The sequence below is a fragment of the Battus philenor genome, unplaced genomic scaffold, assembly GCF_028537555.1.
Source record: "Battus philenor isolate CCGP_79_NKW_IND1 unplaced genomic scaffold, ilBatPhil1.0.hap1 SCAF_16, whole genome shotgun sequence".
Taxonomy (NCBI): Eukaryota; Metazoa; Arthropoda; class Insecta; order Lepidoptera; family Papilionidae; genus Battus; species Battus philenor.
In genome coordinates, this window is record NW_027181678.1 from 8,724,345 (window position 1) to 8,736,819 (window position 12,475).

Consider the following 12,475-nt stretch of genomic DNA (forward strand, 5'->3'; position numbering starts at 1 on the left):
AACTATTGCCCCTCAGAAATTTAATGATGTTCATTGGACCTAAGGATGAAATAATTTAGTAAACTGTCAAAGTCATTGTATAATATTAATATAAGTGTAATGGAACAATAATATCATTCATAGTCAACAAAGATAGCACTGTAATATAAGTTTTAGCCAAGGAGCTAGTAGTAAGCCTTTGATAAGATAGAAACTTTGAATGCTATGATTTAAACCGTTTAACCGCAATGAGATAAAAAAAATATATTTATATTAATTCAGACAGATAATAAAGACAAATGTGGTTAAAAATGGTTAATTTGTGCAAAGATATTTAATTGGATCTTCAAGTACTGCCTTATTTTTCAAGACTTAGATCTTTACAAGTAACATGATCAGTGTTAAGAATTTTTGTACCATAAATATATATTTATGTGTTACATAGTTTATCATTATTTGTATGTTATTACCTAGTGTCAACAAAATCATCATTAAAATAATTTTTTTATACCAATGGAATTGCTTAAATTTTAATATAAAAGAACTAATGAGTGTGCTTTACATCAAACAGATACGCAGACAGCTTTTTAAGTAATTCTCAGAAGCTTGGATACCAGGGACTCTTCTTTTTCTTTTTGTTTATGTCATTAATAAATGCTATTCACCCATTGGCATTTACAGCTTCACTGGGTTTCAAGTGGCTACACACAGTGGGTGCTTAAGATAATCTTTTTTACAATAACTTTGCATAGTCCCAGTCTCTGGGTGAGCATTTAAAAACGGATTTAACATTTAAATTGTTACTGAAAACTTCAGATTTTTTTGATAATTAGTGATATTAATTATGTTAAAATATTATCCATCAAAAATTTAAATTGCAAGCAAAACTGTTAATATACATTTTCTCGGAAGCTGATTTCTTATATAAGATGCTTTCAAAATGGGCAACTTAGATAGACCTATCACTCTTATTAAATAATATTGCACAAATAATGTTATCGTCCACTATCTCAAACAGATTACTAGATTAATGAAGTATTTCAGTTTATGTAGTGTATGAGTATGAGTGTTGAGTTGAAAAGAATTTTTCATTCCAGCACCTTAATTCTGACAAATTGTTATGTGGGAGTTGTTTTACTTACAATAAGTACAAATGATTGTATAATGGCATTAAAAACTTATACTATAATTACAAAATAATTGTACTCCATAGTGACTAACTTTCAAGTTTAGTATTATTAAATTGAATTCTAATTTTAGATCTAAATTTGCAATATTTTAGGCAGAAATGTTAAAATTATCAGAGAAAAAACTTATACAATTTTTATTTCATCATTGTTTCAGACAACATATTTTACTTATTATTTAAACAGTTCAACACAAAATGAGTGCAATGTTGCTTGCTTGTGGAAAACAGCCCATTAAGACATTATAGATGAATACTTAAAAAAATATAAAAGGCTTTCAAGTGTTTGAGTAAAATTAGTCAATGTATTGAAAAAAAAGGATTAAAGGAATCTTATATGAACCATAAAGTACAGAGACAAAATTATTTTTTAATAATAAAAATTATTAATTTTATATCTAAATTGTATAAAATTTCTTTAAAACACAGTTTCTTGATATTTTATATGATAATTATAATACTTACTAAAATATAAGAATAATTAAAATTTGTACTTACTTATCATCATATTTGTAGAGTTAATGCCTAAATAATCCAGAAATTTATCTGTTCCAAACACAAAAACAGCTCCAAATAAGAAACCTGCTGCAACCGGTACAAAAGCATATTGTCCTTCTTCTCCATAAATACCGGAAGTTTTACACATTTCAATCGCTGGTTCTAAGAGAGACCAATACGAGGCTGCCGTCATAACCCCAGCTGCAAATCCCAGTGATACATCTAACAACTTTCTCTGTAATGCATTGTTTTAATAAATAAAATATATCAGTAAACAGTAATAATCTCAAAGTGAAAAGATTTTTACATACATGTTTTCCTCTAATAAAAAATACACAACCGGCACCTACAGCTGTAAGTCCCCACGTCAGAAGGGTCCCTAAAAGGGCTTGCGTCACTGCACCGTAACCAGGAATCATTTTTAAAATATTTAAGTACTCGTTCCTATTTTAAGTACTATTTACTAAACACATTGCAAGTTATGTTTTTAAAATAAAAACCAATTATCTTGTACCATCCTTATATAGCTACACAACACTTCCATGTTTACGTACGACTGAATGAATAGAGCTAGCGTAGTGATGTATCATTGCCTGGGAAAATGACTATAAGTTGATAGCAGCGTAATCGATTCTAAGATAGCACACAATATTTTTAATTGGGTTTACATTTTTTTAGAATAAATATACTTTCTTTGTTATCTCTCTTTTTTAATAATACACTGTACAAAATATTAGCTGGCAGATTGAAAAAGTTTAATTACATTAACTTTTTATACAACATCAACAAGGTCGTGTTTAAATTTTTTTTGTTCCTTGTTACTTATATGAAAAATAACTCTTGGTTATGTTTTCTATAGATTTCTTCTTGTTTTTTAATTACCGCACATAAACAAATGGCATGTTGTTGTAATTATGCTGTGTATCTTAAAACTGTGTAAAAAGGTATTAAATATGCCGTGGCAATTTTTGCAACCTATCTGGCAAATATCATAATTTTTTCAACCTAAGTTTAATTGAAACCTACACTTTAGTAATTATTATTTTTTTGATGTTATTAGCAATAAAAAAATTAATTTATTTTAATTATTGCTATTTAAATAATATGTTAAAAATTATTCATTTAGATGATGTGCTAAAAATGATTTAGTCATTATTATTGCCAGTATAATTAAATATTTTTTACTTTACTACACCTTTCATAAAACAAATGAGTGACATTTTCGGAAGGCAATGACAATGATGTCAGATTTTTGGGTAAACATACGTCTACAACATTGTAATCAAGGTGTTCCTTTAAAGCTCTATCCTATTTGCTTTTGGCGAGAAAAACATATTTTATTCATGTTATAATACAAAAGTAGATTTCTTTCAGCGAAGCAAAACTAAATAATAAAGAGAAGCTGTTTTTTTATTTATGTAACAATTAATGACATTGTTACCAAAGATCTACAGATTTGTGAAAAAAATAATGATATTGTACTTATTAAGTCCATTTTCATGAAAAATATTTTGTTGATTAATTAAACCTTTCGTAAAAGAAATAGCAATATAATGATAGCGGATCTTTTGATTTCATGTATGTTTTTCCTTATCGACGTATAAAAACGACTGTATATTATTTGTTAAATTACAATAAGCTACAATTAAACATTGTGAACAATTTATATTTTAAATTAAATTCCTTTTGTATTTATGTTAAACTTATAATAAAATTTTCTTGCTACTTGGCCATTAATCATCATCTCAAAAACCTTGAAATATGGCAGATTGATGAGTACCAGAGCAAGCGGAAGTTCCCTCATCAGGACCCTTGCACCTAATTACTTTATGGAACGTTTGCGTAGGTGATTAAAGAGCTCGATAGCCTCTTCATTCGGTGTAAGAGTCGGTTGAGTAAAGAATCGGCGTGTACCGAGGTTTATGACGGAGTATATCAAGTTTAGGTTAGGCGTGTTCAGCGCTCTGCGAAAGTAAAGGGACGACGAGGAGTTACTAAACTTAAAAATAATAAATCTAACGAAAGAGTATTGATATGCTAAGCATAACCATTTGAAATAATTGAACATAAAAGCCTTCATCAGTTATTTTGATAATTAAGCACAAAACAGAAAAATTCAGTTAGCGTTTTTTAATGTCATAGGTATTACATTGTCCATCAGCTTAGGATTCGCACTTAAGATCGGTATTTTATCGAGCATTTTAAAGTTAAGATTCATTAAAAAACAGTAAACTATTACTTCATGATGCACCATCAGTACTACACAAAGTTAAACGCTATATATTGCATATGAACCTCATCAGACTTACTTTTGAAAAAAGATTAATACACAAATGAGTATTTCGCAGCCTTAAACGAAAATTATTATTTAGTTTACAGCCTTGTCATTTTTTGTTCTGGTTATCCGTTTCCAAATGTAATTTCCTGCTCACATATGAGTCCATTTTATAACCAGGTTTTCGAAGCTCGAAATCATTTTTGTACTTTGTTTTGAAATAAGGAAAAGTCGAAAGAGATAGATGACTATAGTTGATCGTTCGGAGTTTTTTTGGGACAGGAGACTCACTGCTTCTCAAATGTCATTGGCATATTCTGCGGGTTCGAAGCGGCAGGGCGCAGAGAGCACTTAGCCTGAGACCTTTTTTAAGGTAGCGTTTCACTAGGGCTCCAAGGGCAGCTCTGGCTAGAGTTGCCACATACTACTTTTTTATCATTTTGGAGGTCGCCGAACTCTTAGATCGCTTGGGGGAACGTTTCGTGGAATGACTAGGTTCAAGGGTCCCCAGATATACGATCCGGCCTCCTTTCCGACGAGACAGGTTGGTTATCGTATGGCGACGATGGTGGTGTGCGGTGTAAGTGGCTTTTCTTATTGTTGTTGCGTTGTTCGGAAACACAGGTACGTGTCTCGGTTTCAGGATAGTGGGGCGTTTGAATGTACCGGGTGTGATTTTTTCTACGACTTAAAGATTGTGGATTACGCGCAGATTAACATGCGCGTATCACGGGTTTGCTTATGTGAGGCCGGGTGTACGGGAGGGATGATAAACTACGTCTGCTTGGGCGCAGATACAGAGAAAATAGTTTTTAATACAATATATTAGTCAATTTATCTAAACCTTACTGAAATCGTCTCCATAATTACTTAACGACAAAACTACTTTAGGTAAACATGCATCTGAATATTCGATATCTCCTAGGATGGAAATGCTTGATAAACTGTTCATTAAAGAACAGCATGCATTATGCTGACATTAAAACGACCAAGTCCCAGTATACATTTTGTCGTTTAATATTGTATTAGTAGCCGTTATATTTTTCTCGAAAAATGAAACAAACTAAACAAACTCTTATACATAAATATAATTATCATTCGTTTACAATTCCGTTATATTGTAGTTACACGTAAATATTTTAACGTTCATTTAAATACGCATACGGTCATACTGAGCCGTAAAATTATATTCGCACTACTGACTTAATTCCCACGTATTTAATTATTATTTAACGAAGTTTACTTGAGACGTTATGGCGGTATTAGTCAATTTAAGTTTTTAACGAGTAGGACAGCGACTACGTGACTGATATCTTCTAAGCGATAAAATAGTTTGTGCAGAGACTTATGCTGAGCTACTTAAATGGACTCTTTTTATTACCCTATATAAACAGAGTAAATATTATAAAGCAGCGTCGATACGGATATATAGCAAGAAATTAATTTGTCTTCGTGTCCCTTTATGTAATGATTATTTAAAGAAGTTTTTATTAAAATGTATTACAGTGTACTTTTGTTATTTTACGTAAATTACTTTGTGTTTGTACCAAATAAAAAGTAGCCGATTGGCAATATAAATAACATTTTATATACGCAAATTAATCAAGACGATCCAACACAACAAAAAATGCATTAATATAAATAAAATTTGTTATTTATAAAAGCAACAATGATGACAAGAACACTTAGACATATTAGCTTTAAAAAAAAATTCTGACGAAATAATAATCTCACAAGGAATAATTGCATCTTATAATAAAGCAAGGCCACGGCGGAACACGAGGCGTGATAGAGACGAGTCGTACTTTAATAAGAACGCAAAAAATATAAACGTAAATTATTGATTTCAGGAAAAGCCAACACATATTCATTATTTCTTGTTCTGGCCTTCCTGCTGACTTTTTGATGCATAAAATATTTAACATGAAAAATCCCGTAATCACACTTTACCGGATCATTAACGGGGAGCGTCGACAATAAACAGAATTAATAGTTTTTTTTTTAACAAATGACATATATATGATAATTTATATATATGAATTAAGGAAAATCCTTCAGTTCGAATGTACTGCGACTCGGTTTTGCCTTAAAATCAACATGGCATCGCAATTTTACTGTTGCTTTAGAATAAGTGTATAAAAATATATTGTATGACCACAAAAACACTACCAATTTTACCAGGAAATATGATGTACACAATGTAAACAGCAGAAGGCAAAACAGATTTTGTGTACCCGTCCTGAAATAACCAAAATAGTCCAGCGGGTTACCAAGTTGAAGTGACACACTCCTGCCCACAGCCGCCCGGCGTGAAGAACGACTGCAAGGGTTTTATTACAGTTCTGAAGTGGAAACCACGAATCGGTAAACCCAGAGAAGAACAACCACTCCTAAGTTGGATAGATAACCTTGTTAAAGTTGTCGCAAAACGGTGGGCGCAGCTTGCTTCCATCCCACCTCGTTTTTTTTTAATGAACAAAAAACCGAGGGGTTCCGTGGGTCTCACGTTCCCCTTGTTCTATGTGGGGCAAGGACGTTACAATACTGGGTTAAATATTTTTTATTTATTTTTCTCCTTTCGTTCTTCACAATTTCTTTAATTCATCGCACTGTGATCTTTCACACATCACCGCATTTCCCTCATCTACATTCCTTGTCAAATTTGGTTCTTAACACAGCATGGTCTATATTTACAATTTTTAAATTTACAAATTTTTATTCGTAATCTTACTTTTTATTTATTTATTAAATTACATTCATAGATGATCTGGTATTTTATAACATGTTTTGTTCTTATGGTCGGGCTTATTTACACGATTATTTATTTTAATCCTTACTTTTATTTCTGTCGATGTACCACTACTGTTCCACTTTTTTGCGGAATCAACCATTTTTATTAGAAATCTTTGGAAGAGGCATATTTATATGTGCAGCAGTTGACGTCCTACAGCTGAAATGATGATGAAAATTAGTGCTCGTCTCCAGGCTATTACAATGTTAATTAAATTTGAAATTTTATATTCATTTAAAAATATACATGTATCCGCTGAGTTTCATTTACCAGTTCTTCTCAGGCCTTTCTCATCTGAATAGGTACGATACTCATTTTGACTCAATAAAAGATGTAAACAAACCTGTATTTCAAAAGTTTGAAATTTAACAAAACTGTTTTGAATTTTAGTGTGGAATTGACAGTGAAATAAAGTATTTAGATTTGACTCTTTTAGATTACGATAAATAAATAAATCGCCTATTGTCAATTAATATCAAAAAGAAATATCTATATTGACAAATAGTTAATAATATTGGTTTCTTTACACTAATCTAAAATAGCTTTCGAAATATTCTTACCGATATAATAGGTGTGATGAAACTAATAGATATCATTATCGTATAATTTCGACGGCCTCTTCTTTCTGTCACTTGATACCTCCTTAAAAGTATTACAATAAATAAGTGCGATGTACAACCGTTACATTCTTTTCTATCGTAATGTATTTTACCGCAATGTTTTTTTCTGTTTGAAATCAGCCAGCGCTAGACCTCTAAACATAATTTTGGCTAATTAACCGTATTACGGAATTGGTCATCGTGACGATTAAATGGAAACTGTAAAGGAGGATCATCATAATTTCAGCGGTAGGACATCGACAGTTGGAGGTCCATGGGATCAGTTGGAAGTGTCCTCTATACAGTATAGTCCGACGACCTTAACAAAGTTGTCTTGTGAGTGGATGTCCTACTTTACTATTATCCTTCTTCTTTTCAGCTGACTGACGCCCACGGCAAGGCATTGTCCTCCACTAAAGATTGATACGATGACTGGTTTTATGCTGACCACAAACAGCACTTCCCGCGACCCTAACTATGTCGTCGAAACTTTCGGCCCTAACTACCGTTGTAACTCATTTCCGATTAAATTTCACTGCCAATTACGAGCATAGATCTCTTCAATACCCTCTGGGTGACCTTGAGCCTTCTTAGTAAACCTATCGTATTTAATGGAATCAGGCGTTACCTTGCGGAAGTCCACCCTAAGTAAGAAAAGGACCGATATTTAGCCACTTCCGCACATGCAGTGGTAGTCGTGCAACAAAGTGCACCGCCCGCCAGCCCGCTGATAAATGCGTATGCGGCAAACAATGCGAATCACACAACCGCCACCGCCAAATTACACAACGTGTTTCACCCCTTCACGGGGCATCTTCAGGAGTTATGTTACACCGATTAGTGCCAAACACAGAGTCAATAAAAAACCTATTGTAAGTAACCATGTCTCGGATCTGTACATTAATCAAAATCTTTGAAAAATGCGCTACGGTAAAAAATTAGATCACATTGATTATAGCTACAAGAATAAGTGTATTTATTCAACTAGAAGATCTAATCAAACAATTAAGACTTATATTCAAACACTCAAATACGTACACGTACACCATAAAAACATATATCATAGATAGAACATGTGATAAATATGTAGATGGTTTATCAGAATTGCGTACTTCTAAATTATATTTTTTTTTCCTATTTTAATAATTGCTGGGCTATTTTACTTATAAATTAATATTTTATAAAGAGAAAATTTCAAACAGAACTTTAAATGAAATCATGAATCAAATATTACAGATTAAACATGTTAATTTTTTTTGAAATTCAATATAAGAGAATACAATATAATGTAAGAGATAACACCTAAACCGTAACCTCAGTATATGTATATACACATACACTTACATATTTTGTTATGACCTTCAAAATATTTAAAAGGAAATGTTTAAATCTTTACCCAGGGTTGCGGCTTATGTTCCAGCTTCGTGCGCGATGAAGGTGATATCATCACAGGTATTATACTACCGCGTGCTCTACATGTGTACATACGTGAGGTACAATTATCGGGGAGGAGAGACCACGTCAATAACTAATGTGCCAACTGTATTATTGGCTTGTTCAGGCTGCGAATCTAAACATTTAGGTCGTAGTTTACGAAACGGTGCATCGAGTCACGGCCCCGGAATAAATAACCCACTTTGTTATATTTCTAAAACAGAACATTTTTGGGTTATATATTTTTTTTTCTTTCACTTATGTAATGTTTAAAAATAATACTTCGAAAACCTAATTAATAAAGAATAAAATTTTATTACTAGTTTTTTTTATTACATGGATTTATTTTGTTTCTGCGTTATTCGTTTCATTTAGTAACAGATGTTAAAGCAGTCCCACTAATGAAAAAATTCTTTATCCGTTTCGATTCATACTTTTCTTATAGAACAAAGATGAATAAATAAAATAATGTACTAGCTGTCCCTCGCCCGCCTCGCGTAGTTCGCACAGATTTTTGTGGATTTCATGATATTATTATACTATACGAATTTTTCTAACATAAAATTGTCTAAGTTACTCCTTATTACATCAGCTACCTGCCAGTATAGGTCTCGCTAAAATCGGTCTAGCCTTTTCAGAGATTAGCCGGAACAAACAGATAGATGGACAAATATTAAGAAATTTATTTTGGTACATGTACCGTGTATATATATTCATATGTATGATTTTAAAAGCGGTTATTTTAATATTACAAACAGACGATTTTATATATTTATATACATTACATGCCCCTCGCCCGCTTCGCGTGGCCATGTGCTTCGAGGGTATAATTTCATGAAATCTATTCTTGGTATTTTACCATACCAAAAAAATATTCTGGCCAAGGTTTATGCCTATATTGGCTATAGTTTGACAATATGTATTTTGAATGCTTCCTCAACTCGTCTTGTTGAAAGAACTTCGAAAAAACCGTCCTTCGCTTATCTCGACCCGACAAAAAAGATTTTGCATAAATTATATATTTTTACATTTCAAGTCTAAGCCTTATGGCTTACATAAATGAAAATCTTTTAATACGTATAGATAAAAAAACCACATGTTTGACATGCGGTATTCATAGTAACAACCCGTCATAATAAAGACAGCCGACGACGTAAGCGCAGATGCAGTCACCGTAGCGTTAAAAAGAACAAACTATTCCGCTAGATCGTCATTATTCAAATTTTCGCCGTACTAGATGTTCGTTTGTTCCGGCCTCTGCTTTTTGTCCTATTTGCTGGTAGTCTGAAATTCCGATTAGTCCGGTCGAAATGAGAAGCAGTCGTCCGTGATGAATGGCCGTGTGAACGATCCGTTAAGCAAAGTTTGCGGGGTTTGCGGTGTTAATGCTTGTGACAATTTTTGTATGACCATTATTAGCATTTTGATTAACCATAAACGCTCCTCTACTTTTCGTTAATTACAATCCAACCAAATTTTCAGCTATTTTACGCTTCATCGATAATCTGGTCATCCGTTTTCGAATCCGTTGCAAGACTGAATTATTTAATTAACGCGTCGCTACAACAATATTGAACAATGTATGTATTTTCCTGTTTGTACCCCATTGGAATACTTTCTAGGCATTTGCAATTGTCTACAATATTGTACAATTATTATCGTTATGATCCCTCATATCTCTGTAATCACTCTTAAAACAAAAGTAAATGAATGTGCGTTATAGTTGTGGCGGCGTAAAGCGTGTGGTTTTGCCTCTCATGGACAACACATCAAGTGATTGTGTAACGGGTCCGAGTTTACTGTTCATATCGATTTCGAAGCGCGACGGAGAGATTCATAAAGCCGGAGTGTCACGACAGCTTGCGGAAGGTTTGATACCATCAATCACATATTTCGATTTGTAGCACCGACTTAGAACATAATGGCAACAAAAACTCGACAATGGCACGCGCATTCTCGCTTGCCGACGCATTCAATTGCATCGTGAATTAACCAACGATTCAGTTACTCGTGCACTATAGTCTGTTGCCTTGACCTAATCAATGTATTCAATTCAAATGTAAGATCTTAATTATTCGCTTTCCGGTTATCAAAAACAGACATTTTTTGATGCATTAGTACAAAAAAATTTACATTCCTTCTTTATTTTTTGACATTATCTACAAAATTGTATAAATATTTTTTTTGTGAAAATACGTTCATAAATTAATATCACGTTGCAATCACATTAGGTTGTTATGACGGCTATTTACAACTTCTTAGAACATTCAGATTTTTTGGAAAAAAAAGGAAAAAAAAAAAAAAGAAAAAAAACGCAGTGACAGATAAATTATAATTTTTTCTTATTGTGTTTTGTATAAATTTATATATATTCTGTATAAATAATTATAAAATTTTTTTGTAAGAATTATTACAACTAATTTGTAGAATTTTGTTGAAATCATCTGACAGTGTTATTAACCGAACTTATTTTAAAATGACAATTCGATAATATTTTTTATCCTGTGAATATAATGAATATTTTTGTGAATAAAATTATAAAAAAATGGTAGTGTTCGTTATCAAAGTATATTTCTATACTTAAATATTTTTTTAGAATAAATTACTTAAATATTATAAAATATGAAAGTAATTATGATTAAACACCGAGCATTAATTATGATTTATTTTGCTGTTTTATAATACGCTAATTATGGATAGCATCTTTAACGCCAGTTGATACATACAGCGAATCACGCTATACGGTTGTTTGCTGCGTTAATATGTAATAACCATGTTAGCTCATTAAGATGCTATTGGCGTTTGACGCATGAGCCGTGTTATATCGTAACAAAACTACTAAATGTATAGTAAATAATAATATGTTTTTAGCTAATATTCCTGTAACAATGTTTACATTAAAAATGTCTCTTTAGTAATGATAATAATTTAGTAAAATTTTTAATTTATCAAAATGTAAAAGGAACGCGCAATCAAAAAATACGGCTTCGTTATATTATGTTGAATAAAAGCTAACAGTACGAAGACATTAAATTCGCATTACAAGTCACTTTACACCAAGTTAACGTCAGTAAATCACTGCCGTACACTAGTGAATCTCTCGTAATTGTTTTCAGTGACATTCGTTCATGTAATAATTTCACATTCAAAGGCATCACTACATAGTTTTTAAAATTATAATTTTCTGAAATTTTGTGTGTAAAATATTACTTCGGAAATTTGTATATTTTGATAAAATATGGTATTCTAGCATATTAAAAATACACCTATCCCCCGATTTACACGGTAGATACGTTCCTAAGAAAAACGTGTAAATCAAAAATTCAAAATTATCAAGTCAAAACCGTGTAAATCGAAAAACTTGCAGAAAATGCATAATATTGCTATTTAACAGTTGTGATTTTTTTCAATATTTTTGGTGTACACAGAAATAAAAATAATGCATTGACAAGTTAAAATATTTAATATGTTACGGAAACACTGTTTTTTTTTTATTTAATTGCAATACATTAAACAGAAGAACAAAAAATAAACCCAAAAGTGTTTTATTATCCTGTTAGAAATTACTCCCATGTTTTTTTTCGGAATCGAAGGTTCGAATTCACTTTCATCTCTCGAATTTGTGCCGATTCGACGTTTGAAGCAGAAATATTTACATTATGAGAGATGGTAATAAAATCGATTATTAAAACAAAAAAAAAACTTATTTGGAA

The 12,475-nt window shown here is 31.8% G+C and overlaps 2 protein-coding genes across 2 annotated transcripts in view; one reads left to right on the plus strand and one right to left on the minus strand.

Annotated features, from left to right (window-relative positions):
* The window catches only part of Zip48C (Zinc/iron regulated transporter-related protein 48C), a 51,418-nt gene extending 49,195 nt beyond the window's left edge, over positions 1 to 2,223 (minus strand). The window contains exons 1-2 of the mRNA XM_068762226.1: positions 1,975 to 2,223; positions 1,664 to 1,898 (exon numbers count right to left, since the gene is read on the minus strand). Coding sequence (XP_068618327.1) covers positions 1,664 to 1,898; positions 1,975 to 2,082 — 343 coding nt within the window. The 5' untranslated portion in view covers positions 2,083 to 2,223. The remainder of the gene's footprint in view (positions 1 to 1,663; positions 1,899 to 1,974) is intronic.
* The window catches only part of LOC137919219 (uncharacterized), a 39,391-nt gene that overhangs the window by 3,232 nt on the left and 23,684 nt on the right, over positions 1 to 12,475 (plus strand). The window contains exon 2 of the mRNA XM_068762225.1: positions 8,729 to 8,780. Coding sequence (XP_068618326.1) covers positions 8,760 to 8,780 — 21 coding nt within the window. The 5' untranslated portion in view covers positions 8,729 to 8,759. The remainder of the gene's footprint in view (positions 1 to 8,728; positions 8,781 to 12,475) is intronic.